This window comes from Ramularia collo-cygni, assembly GCF_900074925.1.
Source record: "Ramularia collo-cygni strain URUG2 genome assembly, contig: RCC_scaffold13, whole genome shotgun sequence".
Lineage (NCBI taxonomy): Eukaryota > Fungi > Ascomycota > Dothideomycetes > Mycosphaerellales > Mycosphaerellaceae > Ramularia > Ramularia collo-cygni.
In genome coordinates, this window is record NW_019716267.1 from 472,047 (window position 1) to 493,669 (window position 21,623).

Sequence of the window (21,623 nt, forward strand, 5' to 3'; positions counted from 1 at the left end):
TTTAGACCGGAGAATAGATTGAACATGATAGTGTGCTGTAGAGCGGATTTCTAGTGTCTGCCTTGTTCAGATCGGTGGGCTGATTGAGTAATGGGTCGGGTTTCATATAGGGTAGGGAATACACCAAAAGCATTGTTCTTCGCGAAATTGTCCCGTGTCGAGTAGGGAGCATCGTGGGTTGGCGGTTTGGATATAGCCATTTGTGAAGTATAGTCGATCATCTCGACGTCTGGCGAACGATAGCTGTGATGATGAGGCATCCACCCGTGTGTACACGTCAAACTTGCATAAAGAGAAGATTGCGCTGTCTTTGCTCAAGGTTTGGTAATACAAACCAGCTCTCATTCCTCGACGAATCGTTGCTTCACGGACCCCCAAAAGCCCCATACATTGGGAAATCAATGCACAAAAGCCACAGAACTCTTTCAAGGCATGTGTACACACTTTGTCTCATTGCATGCCCGGCGTGACGACCGCGAGAAGGTGACTATCGCTACCCCAACCCTAACCCTAACAATCATCCCACAACCAACAAAGGATGTGGCACAGTGGCAGTCGCTAGACTTATTAGAACCATGTTGATGGGAACCGGCGAACGAGCAGAGTTATTCTAAGAGTAGAGGTGATCATCATTGTTCGCCTATCAAGATCGTAGCGGCAACGTTGGTACCTGCATAGCGACATGGATAGCAATCGAAGGCCGACTGTGGTCGATACATCATAACGCTGGCACGATGCCGAATCCGACTGATACCAGTAGTCACTTCGCCATGGTTCGGCGGCCCCTCCACTGCAAACTGAGTGACTGTGAGCTCGGCGTGTCGATTTGAAGCCCAACCCGACAGCAACGCGCTGATGGCGGCTCGAAGGAAGTCATCCTGCCCGTCCAAGCGTAGTCTCCAGAGCGAAGGAAGGTGATCACCGCTCATTGAGAGAGCTGCCTAGATCCCAGTCCACTCTCCTGCAGGGCAGGGTTCCTACGTGGCCACTCACATGAAAGACGCAAATCCCCCGTTACATCATCACTGCACCCCCACAGGCGGCATGCTTTGCTGGCACGAGCAGGCATATCATTCGGAGAGTGCTTCCAAAAGTAGGCGAGCCGTAAGTGAGGTGATTCACTGAAGCCAGTGACCGCATTTTCGCGACTGAGCGGGCGGCTACAACAATCACCTCACAGCCGCCTGCAAACATCACCCTTCATCCATCATCACCGTCAACATCCAGCCGACAAGCTTCCCTCGCACCACACCCTCACAGCGACAAGGCTTTTGTGAAGTGTCCGCGAGTCAAGACGTGAGGTGTACAATTTCGAACAACCACACACCACACACCGCGGCGCGCACAAGGTTAACCCTGCGACTGAAACACCCTGCGGCGACTGCACACCAGCGGCCYCAAAGAGGCTCATCAGAAGCTCAGGATACCCAGTCGAGCGCTCGCTACCGGTGACTGCGGCCAAGTGGTTTCTCGACGTGCATACGAAGTTGGCCCAACCAGAACCGCTCCGTCGTCACAAGCTCAAATTACTCCTACTAGTTAGCCTGGAACRTCATCGCCCGGCCCCGCCACATCGCAAAGTATGGCTGAGGCTTACGGTACCGTCTCCCTCACTTCCCAAAACATCCCGGTTGTTTCACTGATTTATCTCGTCGCATCATAGTTGAAAACGGCTTGGAATTCCTCGCACACGCCACAGGAAAACACTTCGACCACATCTACGACAAGGCGGTGGGAAAGCCCAGATCTCTGCCCAAAGACGACAAGGAGAAGATCAGTGACAAGTACGACGGTCCATTCCACGAGAACAGATCGCGCCGGAATTCAGAGTCGTACGCCACACACGAGCGTGGAGGTGTTCGGTCGTCGTCACAAGAAGGTGCTCGGACATACCGCATCACTCAGGCCACTCCCGAGCCAGATCTAGGCCGAGGGAACCTTCTCACCGAGCGAGCCTTGCGAATTCAGGAGCAGATCCTACCACCGAAGAAGAACTTGCTACTCGAGAAAGGCCTACCACCGAAGGAGGACTTGCTACTCGTCTACAAATCAAAGTCGAAGTCGAGAAGAGATAGTGCGATGGCGTCAGGCTACAGAGACGAGTACCGAGAGTCGGGATACCGAGGCGGTGGGGAGAACGATCGCCCTCGCTCGCAGCCCGCACGAGGCCGGTACTACGACGACGAAGACAGCGACTATGACGAGCGCAGCGGCGACAGATACCGCGGAGGCGGTCGCGGGTACGATGATCGTGACCGCGGTCGTGACGAATACGACACAGTGAAAGAGGTGCGGGAGGTGTATCGTGGTCCGGTAAGTGCGGGACCGCTTGCACTGACTGTTCGTGAAGCATCATTAGGATTCAAGAGAGAAACAATTGCTAACATGTATCCAGGCTGCCAATCGTCCGTGGGGACCAGAGCGGAACGAGAGCATTCGCTCAGACTACAGCGCTGGACCATATGGTGCCGGCACCATGGCACCGTACGCCAGACGGTCCGAGGGAACTCTCCCGGCCACCGAGATCAGCCGTCGCGACAAATCTAGAGGTCGTGATAGCTACCGCTCGTCCCGATCCCGTTCCAGATCGTACACCCGCTCCCCTACCCCGRGTCGTTCGCGCTCCAACTCTGGTATCCGTGGCAAGCTTGAGGAAACATTCAGCACTCGCCCGCGTGGTCTCGGCGCTGGTCTTGCTGGAGCCGTTATCGGCGGTCTGGCGGGACGAGAGTTTGGCCAGAAGCACAAGAATCGAGACATTGTCATTGGCGCAATMGTTGGTGGTCTTGCTGCGAATGCTGGCGAGAACAAGTGGACAGAGTACAAGGAAGGCAAGGAGCGGACGATCGTCGAGCGTGAGGACCTCCCAAGATACGAGAAATCGTACGATGGACGGAGATAAGCTGCTTTCCCGGGGAATGGCGAGGCATGGGATTCTATCCGGCAGTCCGAGGAAAGCATAACGACACGACATGACATTGAAGTAATGATATTGGAACGGGAAAGTTAGAGCAGGTTAGCTCGAGTTTGCAGCGAGGAAGCATGTACTTTTTTTACAACCCAATCAGTGACTAGTAGCAATGAGGGTCTCAGCAGTTTCTACCTTTCTAGCAAGCTTGAGAATCGGTTTACTTGCTGTGGAAAGGATACCTATGCATAGTCGTTTTGCGTGTGAGAAGGATCGCGATGGTTGTGTGCCCGGCATGTGACAGCGCCATCCCCCCCATCCCCGTTCCCCATCTCCGTTCCCCATCTCCGTCGTTCCCCATCCCCGTTCCCATCCCCGTCGGTGACCTCACACACTTCCTTAATGAAAGACATCCAACGTCGCCCTCGTCCCCTACGCCTTTCATCACACCATACCTCCACCTATACTCCTGATTACTACAAGCCCTATTGACCCAGCGCTATCGCCGCACAATGTCATCCGGACGGAACGCGCCTGTATTTCAGCGCCCCGACTCCGTGAACTCGGGAGAGCAAGGCATCGAGGAGGAAGACGCGCTGCTCACTGGCCAGCGCCCCGGCAAAAGAGAACCCATCAACGCACATAACAAGGGCAAATGGAGAGAGATAGTACTCTTCGCGTGGGCGCTGGTTGCTACAGCTGCTGTCGTTATCCTCGCCGTTGTCTTTCAGCATAACACCCAGGTTTCTGATGGGGGAGACAAGAGCAAGCACGGAGGAGGGAAGAGGAATCTGATCTTCATGGTTTCGGACGGCATGGGCCCTACCAGTCTGGAGTTGGCCAGAAGTTGGAGGCAATACACGGATCAGCTTCCCTGGAATAACACGCTCGTCTTGGATAAACACCTGATCGGACAGAGCAGGACGCGCAGTTCCAGCAGTCTCGTCACGGACTCTGCGGCTGGAGCGACAGCTTTCAGCTGCGGCATCAAGAGCTACAATGGAGCCATCTCTGTGTTGCCTTCGTTCGATCCGTGTGGAAGTGTCATGGAGGCTGCGAAGAGGAAAGGTTATACCACAGGCTTGGTCGTCACCACCAGAATCACAGATGCCACGCCCGCTGTGTTTGCCAGCCATGTACGTAGACGAGAGATGGAGGAYGATATCGCTTTGCAAATGATCGGGGAAACGCATCCGCTTGGAAGGATGGTAGATCTGATGATGGGTGGAGGCAGGTGTCATTTCTTGCCAAACACCACCGAAGGAGGATGTCGTGCAGACGATGTGGATGTCATCAAGACTGCCGGCGAGAAGGGATGGAACTACATCTCAACCAGGAACGAGTTTGATCACTTGGGCCCGTCGGTGGAGCTTCCTCTACTGGCACTGTTCTCACCAACAGACATTCCGTATGAGGTGGATCGACGGCATCAGAATGAGGTCTACCCATCTCTGGAAGAGGTTTGTCTTCACTAATGGCACAAAGCCTGACGCTGTGCTGACCATACCCATAGATGGCCAAGACCGCCCTAACAGCACTAAGCGCTGCGACAAAGGACTCAGACCAGGGCTTCTTCGTAATGATCGAAGGTTCACGCATCGACCATGCTGGACACGCAAACGACCCAGGAGCTCAAGTACATGAAGTATTGGCATACGACCGTACTATTGCCGCCGTGTTGGACTTTATCAAGCACGAAGAAACTCCCACCCTCATGGTCAGCACCTCCGACCATGAGACCGGTGGACTGGCAGCCGCAAGGCAGTTGCACGAAGATTACCCACAATACCTCTGGTACCCTGGTGTCCTTGCAAACGTCTCCCATTCTGCCAGCCATGTATCCCGCGAATATCAAATGCACATCTCATCTCTACCCGAAGATCTATCAGCAGACGCGGAGTCTGAAGCCAAGAAGACTTACATCAAAGAATTGACAGCCAGGGCCCTAGGGATTAACGATCCAAGCACCGAGGAGATTTCTGACCTCATTCAACGTCCAGAACGGGCTTCCTACATCTTTGCCGACATGGTCTCTCGTCGCGCGCAGACAGGTTGGAGCACGCATGGCCACTCTGGCGCGGATGTCAACATTTACACTTCTGATTCCCACGCTGCGAAAGCTCTCCGTGGAAATCACGAGAACACTGAGGTTGGGGAGTTCCTCCGCAACTACCTTGACCTTGGTGACGAGGTTGAGAAGGTCACCAGATTACTCCAGCGACATGGACACGAGAATGATGAGACGTGGATGGGCTCGGTGCCGCAGGACGGAGAGCGTCTCGACGGCCAGGATCATCTGGACGCTTACCATGGCGATCACAAGACAAAGCGCTGTGCTGTTTGTGGGATCTAGTGTTCCTACTTGCAGTGCTTTGTGAAGGGTTTATACTGGGTGTTCCGGGTCTGGATTTGATTATGCATCGGAGAGCGCATTGCGTGAGGCGTTGATACTGAATTAATTCCCAATGCCTTCAGGTGTTGTATGAGTTTTGCTGACAGTATCTTCAGTGCACGGGAAAACCTCATGAACGCTTCACAATTGTGCTAGGTAAAAGCACGACGATCGACGTTGAAGGATCCATGAATGATCGGCATGCGCGCTTTCAGCTGAAATTTGAACTGCTACGCTGGACATCTTGTGGCAGATATATGGATTCGCCGAACCATCACTATACAGAAATTTCCCATGTAGGTCTGAAAAGCGTGAGGATTTTYAGCAGAGGAAGCTTGCTCGTCTCTGCACGGTTGTATCGGCACTACCATGGCTGTGCCTCATGCAGATCCACCGCCTTTTGCGGGTGGGACCCACGACGATCAAGACTTTACTCTCCCCAAGTCCCACCATCCACCCTCCTTTCCCGTTTTCCTCTCTTTCCTCTTTCCTCTTTCCTCTTCTCCCGCAGCCCTCTCCCAAACGAAAATGTCGCCCCAAAAGAGCACCGCATTTCTCATCTCTTCACTCAATTGCGGGCTCCAAATCGCAAGCTTCGTAATTGGTCTCACAGCTCTGATCACAACAATATGGTACCTCGGCCACTTTATGGGAAGACCTTGGGGCGGATTGCTCTGTAATATGGTGGAGTGGTCCGGGACCAGCGTTCATCCAACTCCAGAGCTTCTAGAATTCATGGAAACGATCGGTGGTGCGGCTGCTTTGGTATTTTGTGGAATTGCACTTGTTGTCAAAACGGTGGCAATGGAGACTGCGCAGGAGAATGGAGAAGAAATTTGGACGGTTCGGAAAATCATCCCGTTGCTGCTTTCGTCGAGTCTTTCGGGACTTGTTGCTTTGAATGTTACTGCGGTGCTTATTTGGGCAGCGGGACTTGGCAGTTTGACTTGATTTGTTGAATCCTGGGAGGAGCTGGGCAAGGAAAGAGAGTTGCCGACGAGGAAGAATCGGCCAGGATGTGGATGTACGCGAACAGGCTTTGAAACGCCTGTTCCGCTCGACTTCCATCTCGATGATCTTGTTATAGAAAACGACCTTGTTGTGGATAACGAACGAGCGTTTTCTCAGGGAACGAGATGRGGTAGTAAGGCTCCCTGTTCTTTGGCGATCCTGTTAGTGAACAGAGCAGACAAAGGAATATTGCCTTTTCTCTTACCATTCGCAAGGGATCAAGAGCATAGTCAATAGTCCGATCACTTCGAAGGATCTACCACGAACGCGATCCTTCCATCGGACCCAAGGAAATGGTAGCTGGAAGACCCGAGAAGGCAATCTTTGAAAACTGTACCCTGGGGCCTGCACAGCTGCAAATTGCCCGCAATCATACCTGGACCCGACAGAGTGGTAGATCTGGATCTGACTCGCCGACAGACAGCTGTCATATTCCCGAATGCGTGGATACGGGAGACAATTAGACTTCACCTTGGAAGACGGAGGACCTGTTGCACAGCTGGCTGATGGACGCATGGAGATATTCAACCAAACCTCGCGAGCACAATGCATGGACGGTGACAGACTTTGATAGATTGAATTATTCATCAACTTGGCATTTCATTAGTCGTATCTGACTGACGCTTTCAAAATGCATCGCTGTCCAGCGCCTCCAAAACCGTTTCCAAAATGCGAGCCGTGGCCTGATGGAGAAACCAGAGAGACGGAAAGTCGTCAGCACAAGAGCACTGGTAGGAGCCTTATTGTATGGCTGAAGTGGATCTCCATGAACCCAATCGCAAACGATCGTACGTCATAAACCGCGCCAGTCGAATTATTCGGGTTTGCGGGCGTAGACGACACGGACTTCATGATAGAGGTGGGCTTTACGATTTCGCAGAGCATTGCGAATTTCACTCAGCCACTCTTGTACCTCTATCCGCGTCCACTATCGAGCAAGTCAGTACAGATCGCATCGTGGGCGATGATACACGTACCCCTAAGACCCGCGTGTAAGGTGCCATGGTCCATCCCTCCATCCCTTCTTCCCAATTCAACAGGTTCCAACGCCCGATCTCTTTGAGTCGTGGATCGCTACTCCAGGGACCTATAGGCCAWTTGAATCTCTTCTCAACAACATTCACGAATCCGGCCTCGGTGATGAGTCCTGCCATATTCTCTGCTATCTCGAATGTCTTCCCGGATTTTTCAGCGATGGCCAGGGCATTCTGGCTCCAGCGTGCAAGAGTGGCATTGGGACCGAGCGTTCCATCCGCTGAACGATTATGTATGCTCCATTCCACTTGCTCAATGTAAGCACCCGGTTTCAAGTGCTTATAGCATTGTTGGTAGAGAGTTGGCCAGTCCGCGATACTGCCAAAGAGGCCACGGATATGAATAAAGTCAAAGTAGTTCTCATCATACAGCCATTCGCTGCAGCAGTCGTCGATTTCGAAACGGCAGTTGTCGGGTTGCATCCCCTTTTGAACTGGGGAAAGGTCTGTACCGATGATTTCGGCATCAGGAAACTTGTCTGCAATGTCTCTGAGGAGTTGTTAGCTGCCGCGAATGTTCCTGGTTTGGCAACATACGTTGCCCAAATGCCAGTGCCAGTACCTAAATATATTGTCAGTAAATGAGCATTGGATAGATATGCCCATTAAACGAACCAACATCGAGGATGGTCTTGGGATCTTCGATCGGCGCCGAGTATAGCTTATCTTGCAGCGTCATGATGCATAAATGRTGCCTAAGCTGTTAGCATGGACCTTGAATGCGTGGTCTGGTGGGACCTACACGATAGCTTCATGGTTGTTCTGCTTCTCGTCGTTCGGTTGCCAGTATTCACCGTCTCCTGCAACGATGTCAGGATGACTTCTCCTATGATCGTGTCTAGACTTACGATAGGCATGATACGTTCTTCCATTCTCGTAACGATACATCGTTGTGGTTGTGGCCAATGTCCGTCCACTAGTGCAGCCGTTAGAGTTAGACATTGGAATGTCGTATATTCTGAGAAAAAGGACTGACGATGAAAAGCTTTCTCCATCATGGTAGACGTCCCCGTTCTCATATGTAGAATAAGCATCGTCCTTTCTGGTCAGTACTTCGATCCAGTCAAGCATGGTCGATGATGGGTAGATGCCTACAACGGGAATCTGAGCCGACCCTCTGGCGGAGCCTCTCTCACTCATCGTGAAAGCTGCTTACCGCCTCAACGGATACCGGATTTTGAGGGTATGAACGTGCAGTTGTGTAACAATTCTGCTGCAGCCATCCACCACTCACTTGCACAGATCTTACGGAACCGCGCTCGGTTCCGGGAGGGAGGTGGGAGAAACTAGAAGTGGACAGACTTCGAGTGAGCCAGCGTCAGRGATAGAACGGGGTRGAGAAGAAGAGCATGTGGTAGGACAGGCCACAGCATGAAAGAGGTGCTAAGAGTGCCAGCGAGCAAGTCAGAAATGTAGTGGAGCGTTGCTGGGGTAGTCAGAAACAAGGGTCGCCGTCGAATTGATTGCACGCCCTAGTCGATATGGTCGGGATGGAAAGCAAGAAGGTTACACCTAACAACATGCAGACCCACAATATTCCAAAGAGAGGGGCAATGCTTCAAGTGGGGCATTCCAATGGGTCAGAAAGACAGCCATTGTTGGCTCGCGAATTTCAAAAGTTGTCAGCAGTGTCGCGTTGTCGCGTAGGAGATAGTAGTAGAACTGCTTTCTCTGCCCGGGCGGGAGGCCTGGAGACGAGAGGACGGCATGTGGGATCCCGCGATCTACAGCGTTAGTGCCGTGCAACCACAACCAATACCCTGGCATCGGGACCGCTTCGTCAAGCTCTGGCATAGGCTTGAACCCGGCCGGACGGGCTTGACAGCTCCTATGCTTTTTCAGGCATGTTGAACGGCCGATCGCTACTTTACGTCTCTGTCGACTAAGTAGTTCTATCGGCGACAACACCGATGGCGCGAGTTGACCGAAACCTATGAGCTTGCAACGAGCCAGATGGCAGCCACCCACCACCGCACCTGCTCGGTTGTAGGCCGTCAAGTGGAGCCTTGCATCATCGGCACGGTCGAGACATTTATTCGAATGAAGAGGATTCAGATCAATGTCGAACAATGGTGGATGGAGTCCGATCAGCTGCCTTTGCTGTTAATCGAGGACTGCTACTATCTGCTCTTCGCCACACTCATTCAAACAGTACTGACCGCTTGGTACAGTCGCCCACCTTTAGCAATCCGAAACCCGAAACCGCCGCCCAAAGCATACAAGCCTTTTGTGCGTTGTCTTCCGTCGTACATGTCTGTAGAAGACCGCCGCCATCGTCACCTCATAACGCATCACGAAGCCCCGAATAACGCCATGAATGATGTGTTCTCCGTCGTCCGTTGACCTGCTCACCATGCTAGCCACGAATCTGTATGCTCGACTTCATTTTAACCATGCCCCCTGGCGATCCTAAAGCTGCCGCCATCGTTCCTCCACGCCTAGGGATGGCCGGTTGGCTTGCGAGGCTCTTCTACCACAGGCGATGGCGAACGCACAGTCCCACTGCGAAGAGCCTCCCTCTGTGCTGAGGTGTCTGTCCCGGGGTCTCTTCCGCTCAATGCCGAAGATATCTGCGCTTGCGGAATCGCGGAATTGGCCGGCAGTGAGAGAGAACGTTGAAGCTCGCTTTGCTCTCGCCGGTAAGCACTTCGGTGCTCGTCCTCGTCGCTGCTGGGAGGTGTTTCTTCGTCCCGGGCGTTGCGACCTCGAGCGGCGCTGCTGTCCATACTTTCTCGCCTCAGTCTATCGGCCTTATCCTTCAGAACCTTGGCTTCCTCAGCAGCACGCTGCGCTCGGACTTGCTTCTTCCACATGCCCGCATATCTGCCTTTCTTGGCCAATAGCTCCATATGCGTGCCTTTCTCCGCCACTTTGCCTTCGTGCAACACCAGAATCTGGTCGCACATTGTAATGGTGCTCAGGCGATGTGCAATGACGAGCATCGTGCGGCCTTGTGCAAGAGTCTTTAGGGCTTCTTGGATGTGCTCTTCAGTTTCCGTGTCTAGGGCTGCGGTCGCCTCATCCAGCAGAATGATCCTAGGGTCTTTGATGATTGTGCGGGCAATGGCAACCCGCTGCTTTTCTCCTCCGGAGAGCCGGAGGCCACGCTCGCCGACCTTGGTCTCATATCCATCGGGGAAGCCGAGAATCTTCTCGTGGATGCTCGCAGCCCTGCATGCCGCGTACACTTCCTCATCAGTCGCGTCCTGCCGGGCGTACTTGAGATTGTACATGAGTGTCTCATTGAAAAGAACCGTATCTTGCGGGACCACTCCTATGTGCTGCCTCAGGCTGTCAATGGTCACGCTCTCCGCGTCGTGCCCATCAAGCTGAATCGTGCCTGATTCTGCATTGTAAAACCGGAAAAGAAGCCTGAATACCGTGGACTTGCCCCCTCCGGATTCACCCACCAACGCAGTTGTAGTTCCCGGTGCGCAAGTGAAAGAGAGGCCTTGAAGTGCCGGCTTTCGATTATCGTAAGAGAATTTGACGTCGTTGTAGCGGATCTCGCCTTCGCAGCTTGGCAAGGTTTTGGCATCAGGGCTATCAGTGACTGTCRGCTGCTCCTTGAATAGCTCTAGCATGCGTTCGGAATTGATCATGTTGTTCTGGATCATCCTGTAGAAGGTTCCGAAGAAGTTTAGTGGACCTTGCAGTTGGGTCATGTATGTGAGAAGCACAACAAAGTCACCGACGCTCAGAAAGTTGGTCGTGACTTGATAAGCTGCAATGAAGCAGACCACTATCAGTCCTAGCATGAAAACCAGGTTCTGAACGGTGTTCATGAGCGCCAACGAAAATGTGACCAGATACTCAGCCTTTTGATACTTGTTGACCGCCTCACGATAGCGGTTGAACTCGTAATCTTCAGCATTGAAGTATTTCACGGTTTCGTACGACATCATCGAGTCGTTCTTGACGGCATCCTCCTCTCTGCTAGCATTTGTAGCTTGCCGACGAATGTCTGCACGCCAAGAGGCCATCCGGATTGTAATGTAGATGTACCAGAAAGTGACCACGGCGATCACGAGAGCGTAGTAGGCATCGAATCTGATGAGAAAGTAGACCTGTGCAACGCCAAGATCCACCAACATCGGAAGCACATTAAACGTAACCGACTCCAGGAAGGTGTTCAAGGAGGCTCCCTTGCCGAGGGCAGAAAGAACCTCACCCGTCTTTTTGCCGAGATGAAACTCCAAACTGAGCATATGCACATGCTCAAAGGCAGCTACAGATAATTCCCGATACGAATACTGCTCGATCGGTATCCACAAGACCTGCCTTGCAGCACCAAGGAGGCCGTTTGATCCTTGGAATATGCGATATAAGATGTAGACTCCGATGGCAGCCCATGGCATGTAGACTTCGTGTCCATGTTTGCCGGCAAGGATATCCGTAATGATACCGACTTGAATGGGCACCAATAATTGGATGGCACGCTGGACGATAACAATGATAAAGCATGCCACGAAGTTGAGCTGGAGCATGCGGTTCTTGGCCGGCCAAATGTAGGGGAGAAAGATGGCGTAAGCACGAATGTACTCCCACCAGCTCCGAGACGGTGTCTGCGTGGGCTTCTCCCAGCCAGCGGGAATTTCTTCGTGGCGGCCTTGGGGATCAGCAGGCTTTCCGTTCTGAGTCCCATATCCAGCACAAACACCATTCCCGTTCCCGTTGGCACCTCCGTTCTGAGCGGTTCCATTTGCCGATAGTAGGGCAGTGCGCTCTTCGGCGTCATCATCGTTCTTCTTCTTGCCTACACCTTGTAGGTACACGAACAACGCATAGAAGCCGATCAAAGCCAGTAGGAGGAAGACACGAACGATGTCGATCGTTACTTCGGTGATTTCCCATTCAGTCATCTCCCTTCGTAGTACTCCTCCATGCGGATGACCGGCCTTGGGTTCACGGTGTTCCGAGGTGTAGAGGGCAAAGGAGGATCCGAGAAGGATAAGCTCCATGAGCAACGCCGCCAGCCATGTCACAAAGTGGGCCGCGGTGGGCGATGGACAGGAATCAATCATGTGGATCACTAGGAGGGTGTATACCATGAACGATCCAATCAAATAGATCTACAAAATTAGTACGTGATATATCCTGACCCGAGGCGGATCCAGACTCACCGTAGGTGCCTCTCCACACCACCATCTCTCCTTACGGGCAAGCAGGGCATGCACGATGGTCACCACGATATTGGCACCAAAGCTGAGGATGACTCCCACCGATAGCCATTCAAACAGCAGCTTTCGCGGCCGGCTGAAGTCCAAGTCGTGTGGGATGCTGGACTGTTTCTTGGGCTGGTTGTTCTTCCTCAACGGCAATGGCTTTCCGCCGGGCCCGAGCTGCTCCGGTTCGTGCGCGGCGTCTTCATCTTTGCTCGCAGTAAGCACGCTGCGGATGGTGAAGGTGATCAGGTATAGGAGGAGCATGACAATAGGGTAGGCGACCTGAGAGTACCTCAGCACTCGCTGTGCCACGGGATTGGAGACCCATGGCAGGGGCAGGGCGTGGTCGACGGGCAGCGTATTGTCGGCGGCCATGGTAGCGATAGGACGGCGGAGAGGACGAAGATGTGCAGACCGTGAGGCCGTGAGGATCGATCGACGGTGGGGTGAAGATGTGAGCAGATATGTGGACTGCAACCGCCACCTTCTTCGTGCTCCAAGAACCGGGTAGCGATCGTGTCCGCGTGCAGAATGTTGCGGGAAGAAGATGAGTGACCTTTACCGGGAGCTTAGACTCGGCAAAAGATCTTTGCTGCCATTGCCCTGGCGCAGCAGCATAGCGGGTGTAGTGATCAGTCCGTGGGCGAAGATGTTTGTGCGGCTAGGAGTAGAACTAGACAGTTCTTCGGGCATGCACGCCCAGCGATTGGGTTGGAGCTAGTGCGGCAGACGATCCGCTTCGACCACAGGGATCATGGGCCACATTTTGGTCCACCTCCGGCTTGGATCAAGTGACTGTTGGTTGCAGACAGTCCCCGTTCGCCGCATGCAGCTCGCAACGATCGCGCTTGCCACACCAGTGCTGTGGGTGGATGCAAGATTGCCAGGATTGCCACAAGAGGTAGGTACGCGTGCGTAAAACGGGTTGCGCTTGCCACACCATTGGCCAAGGCCACGAGGCCGGTCGACGCGTCTCCCCCACTCTCAATATAGCCATTCCACCGTGCATTCCACGGTTTTAAACGCCCTTCCGCCACGCCGAACATGCCCTGACATCTACGGGCATATGGCGGTTATGCGCGAACATGCCGATACCAGCGGAACCAGCAATAAGCTGCTGCCACACTCCCAAACTACTGCAAGACAAAAGGTCTCATACCGCCATTTTTCCGGATTCCCCACTCCACTCACTATGTGTGCTGCTGATGCAACCACGAGACCTGCGTCCACACGACCTGTCTCACGTCCTTGCCCGGCCGGTGCCTCGTTCGCTAGCATCTCTTTGCGTCGGAGGTTGTTTAGATTTACAGAGTCCTCTCGAGCATCCTGACTCCGGTGTGTTAGCAGCGAATCGTTTCTCGCAAAACCACGGCGAAAGCGGAATTCTGGCCACCAGGAATGACTGCCGATGCAAGGAGACGCYGCACAAGTCCACCCCGATGGTGCACGTCAGCAAATGTGCATCTCAGACAATTCAAACTCTAGAGAATCCCGTTTCCTCCCGCTGCTGTGGAGGGCATTCTGAGCCTGAGCATCTGCACAAGTTCAAGTCCAAACCTCACGAGTCACCATGTCAAACACATGAGTAAACATCCCCATCTCGACGAGTCAATTGACAAAATCTGCCAAATTATGAAGGGCACTGTTGCAATTTGTGTCGATATTGCAGATCCACCAATGGCAGGCCGAAAACCGCTAGAGCCTACCAATGTGACACCTCTGCCTCAACCACTGGAAGAGAGATGATTGACGGTATGCAGACGCATGTGATGGACGCGCATGTCGCACCTGCTTATTCCATTGCGATCTAGAACTGTCTGATATCTGCACAAGCAGCGCGAAACCTGGAAGACCCGGGAACAGGCATTATCGGTAGTCCTCGTACGGCGTACGGATGCACTCTGCAGAAGTAACCGCTTCACCTCCCCGGAGCCTCAGGCAAATGCCGATGCTTAATCGCTCGGTTCCCATCACAAAATCCGCATTCATCTCTCTGTATTGCTCACGCGAGTCAATTCGCCGATCATCTGCACTTTACGCGGTTGTGTTCTGCAGAGTAAATCCCAAACTCTGGAAAGGGCCCCCCCCGGCGAAGGCCCGGCGAGGGCAATATCTGCAGTGAGATGCAAGGCGAGATTAGCACGATAACGTAGAGCGGTGAGTATGATCTCTGTTTTCTTCGGGCAGTTCTGAGCCCGTGCCTCGATTCATCGAAACAGAACTTGCTTCAACGTTTCTTCCCCCTATGTGTTACCTAGCAAGGCTGCAGAACAGAAGGTAGAACCTGAACTGCAAGTAGCAAGACAGAGAAGCGATCCTCCAAAACCCGCATTCACTCAGTTGTGCTCAAATTTCTAGCAACCGAGCTACGGGCAAGGCCTGTTGAAATTGAGGATCGCCGGCTCTCCCTGCAGTGAATCGACGACAAAGCTCGCGAAACGGTAGCTATAGGCATAAAAACGGGGCAGCATTGAGCAACATCTTCTTAAGGATGGCCTCACTGTTGCAGAAAGCATACAATCTTTGACTGCCCCAGATAGGGCGGCAACCTTTAGTTTCATCAGGCATTGGGGCCATTGTAGCGAACGCAGTATTTGGCGCTGCATCATCATGAGTTCAGCTACATTCCAGAGCACAAGATTTCGCCATCCCAGAACGCAAGAGCACAAAGGAAAACATCGTCTCAGATATAAAATGACGCAAACGAGCAACAAAGACCATGTCTTATGGTGAGGTCCAAAGTCTCGTCCGCACAATGGTTTCTTCCACATACAAGAGCGCTGCATGGTAAGCCGCCGTGTCGCGTTACCACTCGATTTTGACGAGCATGCCGTCCGTAACCATGCAGACAGCGAAGAAAACCAAAATGTGCTGTAAGGAGGTTGTGGTCCAATCCATTGAAATGCAGCATTTGGACCACGAACAAAAGGTCAAGAACAGCTTGCGCCGCGAGTTCAGGAGAAGTCCAGCACCTAGTCCTTCGCCGACCCGAACGCGCAACCTAGCGCAGGACAAGAATGAGAGCGCGAAGCCCAAGAACATGAAAACAAACCAAGATACGAGGGAAAAGTCGTAAACGAGCAACGACGACGAGTGTCCACTTATCTTCGACCTACCTTCTAGCCATGCTCTGCACAAGTCTTGCTACACCCACCAAACCATACTGCAGTAGTGCGACGAAGGGTCCTGAGCGCGTGGCACAAGAAGATCTGACGCCTCGGGGTGAACAGACGTTACGGTCGTTCCTCGTCATGAGAGCAATCACGTGTGCATCCGAAGGCGAGTGGTTCACAGTCAGTATGTCCAGCCCGTATCTGTACCACAGCCAATACTCTCAACGGCCGCGGCTTTTTCAAGGCAGATGCCTTTCGGCATTCTTATGGGCTGTACGAGGCAAGACGAGAGGCACGGTTTCCGAAGACCCCACTGCCCCTTTACCCGACCCCGTGCCTTTCCTTCTGCTCTCATGGATCCAACTCACCGTAGCAAGCAGGGAAAGCGAAGGCCATTGATCAGCCGTGCGTGAAGAGCGATAACAGTGCGAAGCAATCACAGGACAGGCGGGGGATGYACGTGGGAAAGAGAGACAGAGAGAGCTGGATCGAGAGGTGACTTCGAAAGGGTGTGGTGTGGTTGGTGCATTCAATCAGCCTTTCGCTGCAGTAGCAACTGCGGCTTCAGCTGCGAGAGACATATCATAATCAACTCGCTGCCATGTCGTCGAAAAAAAATCAGCCGAGACCATTTCCATGCGCCATGTTGAGCCGTAAGCCGTGCGTGACAACCTGCAGACTGCAATTAGCCAGTGCCCTCCACATCCKAAATGTCCGCGCCCATATCCCACTCACCATTTCCACTCCTTCGTTCTTCACTCGTATTCCCATAGCCATCCGCTTATCTGCTGCCACTCCACACGCCCTTGAGGAAGCCGTCGCGCTGTGCCAGTCTGTTGATGCTGTCGTCACTCTCGCCCATGGCGCGCACGAAGCCGGAGAGGGCGTAGACCTGGTTCTCGCCGGTGTAGCGGCCGTTCTCGTCAACCTTGCCAACCGAGATCTGGACGGATGCGTGGTCCTTGGCCTTGATGATGCGGTTCGTCGCAGAGCACTTGCGGGGGACGTAGCTGAAATGTCATGTTAGTAACCCGTGCGCCTTGTCGATTCTGTCGCTGGGACGTATGTGAGCGCTTACAGGTCAACAAGCTCGCCGCGTTCGTTCTCCATGGTGACGGTAGTGTGTGATTGAGAGGTGGAACTGAGTATGAGTGGGAAGTCGTCGTCGATTGGAAGTTTGAAGGTCCGCCGCGATCATCGTTCGAAATCCCCTCGTGTTCCCGAAGTTGAGCCGTGCAGCAAGTCTTGGCGATCATCTTGATCAGGAGACTCCTCAGTGCAGCATGAAGATAGATTGTGGAACGAATGAGAGATTTGATTCGCTGCGGATCACAAAAGTCAGAGGTTACAGCAGCACATCTCAGTCAAAGCTGAACTGTACCATTGCATTTGAATATTAAGTCGCTAAAGCTGCACATTGAAGAGTCGCAATACCCATGAGCAACGTTGTCCATCCACAAAGCAGGACCGAGTGCTGTACATGGTTCCTCTGCCCACCTCCAAGCGATTGCTCGCATAACCAAAGGACTGTGAAGCCATAAAGGCATTAACCCCCAAATATGTCATATCATACCGCTCACATCATCAATGCAACAGCGAAAAAACCAAGAAGTGCTACCGCGCTGCCTGCGATAATTCTTGGTGCAGCCTCACTAGTGCCATCACTACCGCCTCCCTGAGAGAAAACTACACCACTGCCGCCATTTGAAGACGAGCCGCCGGAGGCAGCRTTAGAATTGGAAGAGGACGATGAAGAGTCATCACTACCAGTATCGACTGGAGCTTGGCCGCTGCTGGCCGCATTGCCACCTCCAGAGATACCAGGAACGGTCTCGGGCATATTGGTAGGAGCGGAGCTGGCCTTGCTGCTTGTGCCACTAGCCTTTGCGTTCGGGTCAAAGTCAGGCTTGTTGCCAGTTGCGAGGAATGATGCCAAAGTGGTGTCATTGTTACCAATCGCGACGGTGTTGTTGGTGGCAGCATCGTTCAGATAGTAGTAGGCCTTGTCGCCAAAGTCGTTTGAAAAGCCGCTCGGTGGATCGTAGCACTCTACGCTCACGTCATTGACCATTGCGAAGTAGTATCCGTTCTGCATGTATGGGCTGTCCCAGTCAACGAGACCTCCAGACCACTCGATGGTGCCCTCGCCGTTGCTTGGAAGTCCAGCAGGCCACAAAGAAAGCTGAATGCGGGAAGGTGTCTGAGGGTAGTTGAAGGCGTTGCTCGTCTCGTTCCATGTATCGGACTTCTTCAGCGTGCGCATGACTTCGCCATCAATAGCCCATGTAAGCTGATCTGGTTGCCAGTCAATGGTGTATGTGTGAACATTTTGGCGACTGTCGGTGGTCTTCAACTTCTCCATGTTGTTGTCTTTGAGTTGTCAGTCTAAGTATCAAACGCGTAACGGATATCGGCACTTACAGTTGGTTACGCCTTGCCAGTAGTAGTTGCTTTGGGCATCCGTGACATCTTCACCAACAAACTCGAAATCGATTTCGTCCTTGACATCGCTCATCAGGATGAAAGCGCTCACGACACCTTTGCCTTGCGATGTGGTCATCGTAGCGCTGATCTTGCCGTACCAGACGTAGTGTGTGCTGGAAAGTAATGTTCCGACTGTGCTCGGTGCCATGGTGAGCAGGACAGAGTCTCCATTATATGGCACAACAGTCCCCGAGCTGACCCAGTTCGCCTTACTCGCGTCTCCCAGATATTCGGTGTTTTTCATTATGTCGTCCATAGAGTCCATCTTGTAGTCGGAGCTTTTACACGTCGGAGCTGCCACGCACGATTGGAGGTTGAAGGAGTTGACGGGATCGCATCCACCAAGACAGTATGCTCCTGCACCGCACTGGCCATACTGGGAGCAGCAGGGCGCGTCTTCTGGACATTGGTTGCCGGCTCCGCACTTGGGTGCATTTTGTGCGGTGGCCAGGGAGAAGGTCGCGATGAGCGCGGCCGCAGCGCTAAAGGTGTGTGTATTCTTCATGGTGAAGGTAGTTCGCAGGGTAGCAATTGGTCGACTCCGGCGTCGCAGCTACAGTGCAGAGCAACTGGCACACAGCGTGTTAACAGAAGATGGCGGGATGGAATGCTGGCGATCGGATGATGGTGCTGCCGTCGCCCGTTGCCACGTCCTTTCTTTGTATCGAGCAAAAGGGTTATTTATAGTCCACGCCACAAAGCGAAGTGGTTTGGAGTAAACGAATGTCCGCACAGATAAGGTATACAAGCACGCGATGGAGATAGTTCAGGTTTGATCAAAGAGAGGAAAGGCGACGACGAAGAAGGTTGCCAGACTCCCACGGGCATGACAGGGGAAGCAGCTTTTAGGCTCGCTAACACGCGGCTCAGCCGAGCAAAAAATCCTTGACTATGCCCTCTTCTGGTATTGCCCGGGATGGAATTACGAGTCCGCGCAGCCTTGTGTTTCCTGTCATTCGTGCGCAGCTCTGCCGGCGTCCGTGACACTCGTCTAGATCCCCACTAGTGGCGCATGTTATCCCTAAATTAGGTACTGAGCTCGAGATCTGCAAAAAACGGTTGGGAGCCAAGTCACTTGTCCGTCTTCAAGGAACTCTCTCACACGAACTCGAAGGAAGCGAAGGTGCCGAATGCAGAGCAGTCCGGTGGCGGTGTTGTCTGTCTACATTCTCCAAGGATCCTTGAATGCGCCGAATTTAGCGAGCTGCAGGCGCATGACTACCTATGCTGACATCGATTGCCGCTATGTCGAATTGTGTTTCGACTTCATCTGGGCCTTCGCGCGTTTCATCACTCGCATTTGCAAGGAGTTGTCTGGAAACTTGGGCAATCGATGTTGCCTACCACAAACTGCGTTTAGTGCTGAGCATTTTCATGCATAAATCTCATACTTCGTTGCCTATGCTCCCACGAACATGACCGACAAATAGATTCTCACCGCAGATTAACATGAACGAAAAGGATGGTACCATCTGCGTTTAGGCAGAATGCCGACCGAGAGTCGCGAGCAGCGCGAGTTGTTGGCCATACCATCTTTCATTGATTAACCAAATCGGAAATCACACTGATAAAGAATAGGGAAGCAAGCTGGGCGTCAACAAATTGTTGATTTTTAGTTGTAGCTGTGTCATGTTGCGCGTTTCGCTATATCTTCGTGATGCAAGCTTCGCACTCAAAGGCCCATGAAAAGAGCCATGCTATCATATACCAAAACTCTCTCTCTAGATCATTCAAAATGCAACGCTCAACTCTGGATGGCACCTGGGGCAACCGGTGCGCTGGGACCACCATAGAGTGAGAATCCAGGGCATCCCAAAGCCAAAGCCGTCAGGTTGAAGCTGGAGATGGAAGGGCAGGTCAAGGCAGCCAATGTGCTCGAAAGAGCATTCGTCAGAGGCGCCAAAAGGCTCGGGGAGGCAGAGTCCAGCATGGCCCTAACACCGTACTGCATAGCGAAGCAGGACGGGTCCTTAGCGGCTGATTCATCGCTGTAAGCTCCGTTGGTAAGGAGGTTTGTGTTCAGCGGGAGGAAAGTGTTGACCTGGCCCTGGTTGCAGCCAATGTTCAGGATCTCGGGCTGAGTCTCGGCGAAGTAGAGAATGTCGGAGAAGACTGTTGGGGATTAGCTAGGGAATCCAGCGGCGGGCGGATACGCGCGACTTACAGTATGGGACAGAGTACTCGTCGGCCTGGTTCCGCTTGTACCAGTTCTAGAAACGAGTTAGCAATATGAACGTCTCGTTTAGCACCGTGGGAGTACAAACCTCAGGAATCCGTTCGTTACCAAATGTCCACTTCATGTTGTCATCGTCGCCTGTGATGGACATGAAAGACTTCAAGACATCCTTGTTGAGCACGCCCGAGGGGTATTCAATTGACTTGTTGCCCATGAAGCGGTAGATGAAGGTGTAGGCAGCCTGCGAGACGAGGATACCGCCGAAGGGCAGGTACGCGAAGTCGGGGTTCTTCGCAATCGACTCTGCGTAACGCTTGCCGCGGAATTCGCGCAGAACCTCGAGGTTGTAGTTTGCCGTGCTGGCGTCTGGTTGGGCATTGTACAGGGTCTTGAATTGAGACAGGACAAGCTTCTGGTTGGAGCCGTACTGGCTCAAGTCAGACTTGCATGGCGACGAGTCTGTTTCGTAGTTGTTGTGGGAGCCCGAAATTCCAGTTTTGGGGGCACCTCCGATCGACCAACCCTTGCCGTCTCCATCAACGTTGGCACCATAGTACGAGAGGAATCCACCAAGATCCTGTACCGATGGGAAATTAGCAAGTGGCCAGGTGTTATCGATTCATCTCGAGCTGGACATACCTTTGCCATACCGAAGACCTTCTCGGTACCATCGATAAGCTGCTGGATGCTTGCGCGTCCGTTTCGGGGAAGGTAGCCATGATTTGCCATGGCATTGAGTCCTATAGGGAGCGGAATTAGCGAGGTTCCAGACAACGTAGATGTGGGGAGCTGTACCGGGACAGGGGCCTCTATCATCGCCGGAGGCGGGAGCAATGAACTGTTGAATGATTAGTTAGGGTCGAGTTGACGTTAATTTGGGTCTGTCAGGCCTACTCTGTGGTCGCCAGAGACATCGACGCGCTGCTGAGAAGCAATGAAAGGCGGAGGCGCCGCTGGGTTGGCGCCTCTGCCCTGTGGCGCAACTGGATCGATTGCGCGGGCGTTTAGCTGGGCGAGGGCTTCCATGGCATCCCTGGTAGGGAATGCCGCTGTACAGCTGGCCAGCATGGCAACATTGATGGCGTTAAACTTCATCTTGACGAGAGTTGGAGTGTAGGCGTAGGGATGAAAACAGATCCCGGGAAAGGACAGGTCTTTGTTGATATAAGACAAATCGATCTAACAGGATTGGCCGAGGCGTAGGGCTGTTCCCTTGAAGGTGCAGTGATAGTCTTCTAGATGCGGTAGATTCCATCTTGGACGGGAGCCTGGCCGAGGCACTTGGCGCAGGGAACAAAACGTGCCAGTACCGAACTGAGAAGGTGGTTGATCACCGAGCC

At 53.0% G+C, this 21,623-nt stretch overlaps 8 protein-coding genes; 3 read left to right on the forward strand and 5 right to left on the reverse strand.

Annotated features, from left to right (window-relative positions):
- Nucleotides 1-1,582: 1,582 nt before the first annotated feature.
- RCC_08099 (uncharacterized protein) lies at nucleotides 1,583-2,902 on the forward strand (the record flags this gene model as incomplete). 2 transcript variants are annotated; one of them, XM_023773352.1, is made up of 3 exons in its annotated part: nucleotides 1,583-1,598; nucleotides 1,664-2,340; nucleotides 2,396-2,902. In XM_023773352.1, 3 exons carry the CDS (start codon nucleotides 1,583-1,585, stop codon nucleotides 2,900-2,902), a joined length of 1,200 nt encoding a protein of 399 aa, XP_023629120.1. The 2 variants fall into 2 exon arrangements, with proteins under 2 accessions (XP_023629120.1, XP_023629119.1); XM_023773351.1 differs by having other exon boundaries at nucleotides 1,664-2,313.
- Nucleotides 2,903-3,420: 518 nt separating this feature from the next.
- RCC_08101 (related to alkaline phosphatase Pho8) lies at nucleotides 3,421-5,261 on the forward strand (the record flags this gene model as incomplete). XM_023773353.1 has 2 exons in its annotated part: nucleotides 3,421-4,368; nucleotides 4,422-5,261. 2 exons carry the CDS (start codon nucleotides 3,421-3,423, stop codon nucleotides 5,259-5,261), a joined length of 1,788 nt encoding a protein of 595 aa, XP_023629121.1.
- A 408-nt stretch (nucleotides 5,262-5,669) lies between these two features.
- RCC_08102 (uncharacterized protein) lies at nucleotides 5,670-6,251 on the forward strand (the record flags this gene model as incomplete). Its single annotated transcript, XM_023773354.1, has 1 exon — nucleotides 5,670-6,251. One exon carries the CDS (start codon nucleotides 5,670-5,672, stop codon nucleotides 6,249-6,251), a length of 582 nt encoding a protein of 193 aa, XP_023629122.1.
- Nucleotides 6,252-7,125: 874 nt separating this feature from the next.
- On the reverse strand, nucleotides 7,126-8,485 carry RCC_08103 (related to methyltransferase; the record flags this gene model as incomplete). XM_023773355.1 has 8 exons in its annotated part: nucleotides 7,126-7,239; nucleotides 7,289-7,835; nucleotides 7,883-7,907; nucleotides 7,961-8,040; nucleotides 8,088-8,145; nucleotides 8,194-8,261; nucleotides 8,322-8,383; nucleotides 8,441-8,485. The coding sequence occupies 8 exons, from the start codon at nucleotides 8,483-8,485 to the stop codon at nucleotides 7,126-7,128; spliced, it is 999 nt and encodes a 332-aa protein (XP_023629123.1).
- Nucleotides 8,486-9,783: 1,298 nt separating this feature from the next.
- RCC_08104 (related to heavy metal exporter HMT1, ABC superfamily) lies at nucleotides 9,784-12,885 on the reverse strand (the record flags this gene model as incomplete). XM_023773356.1 has 2 exons in its annotated part: nucleotides 9,784-12,417; nucleotides 12,469-12,885. 2 exons carry the CDS (start codon nucleotides 12,883-12,885, stop codon nucleotides 9,784-9,786), a joined length of 3,051 nt encoding a protein of 1,016 aa, XP_023629124.1.
- A 3,519-nt stretch (nucleotides 12,886-16,404) lies between these two features.
- Nucleotides 16,405-16,733, reverse strand: RCC_08105 (40S ribosomal protein S21; the record flags this gene model as incomplete). XM_023773357.1 has 2 exons in its annotated part: nucleotides 16,405-16,633; nucleotides 16,702-16,733. The coding sequence occupies 2 exons, from the start codon at nucleotides 16,731-16,733 to the stop codon at nucleotides 16,405-16,407; spliced, it is 261 nt and encodes an 86-aa protein (XP_023629125.1).
- A 466-nt stretch (nucleotides 16,734-17,199) lies between these two features.
- RCC_08106 (related to cell wall protein UTR2) lies at nucleotides 17,200-18,612 on the reverse strand (the record flags this gene model as incomplete). XM_023773358.1 has 2 exons in its annotated part: nucleotides 17,200-17,993; nucleotides 18,045-18,612. 2 exons carry the CDS (start codon nucleotides 18,610-18,612, stop codon nucleotides 17,200-17,202), a joined length of 1,362 nt encoding a protein of 453 aa, XP_023629126.1.
- A 1,239-nt stretch (nucleotides 18,613-19,851) lies between these two features.
- Nucleotides 19,852-21,378, reverse strand: RCC_08107 (related to oxidase; the record flags this gene model as incomplete). XM_023773359.1 has 6 exons in its annotated part: nucleotides 19,852-20,219; nucleotides 20,272-20,317; nucleotides 20,372-20,860; nucleotides 20,923-21,023; nucleotides 21,079-21,121; nucleotides 21,178-21,378. 6 exons carry the CDS (start codon nucleotides 21,376-21,378, stop codon nucleotides 19,852-19,854), a joined length of 1,248 nt encoding a protein of 415 aa, XP_023629127.1.
- Nucleotides 21,379-21,623: the final 245 nt, after the last annotated feature.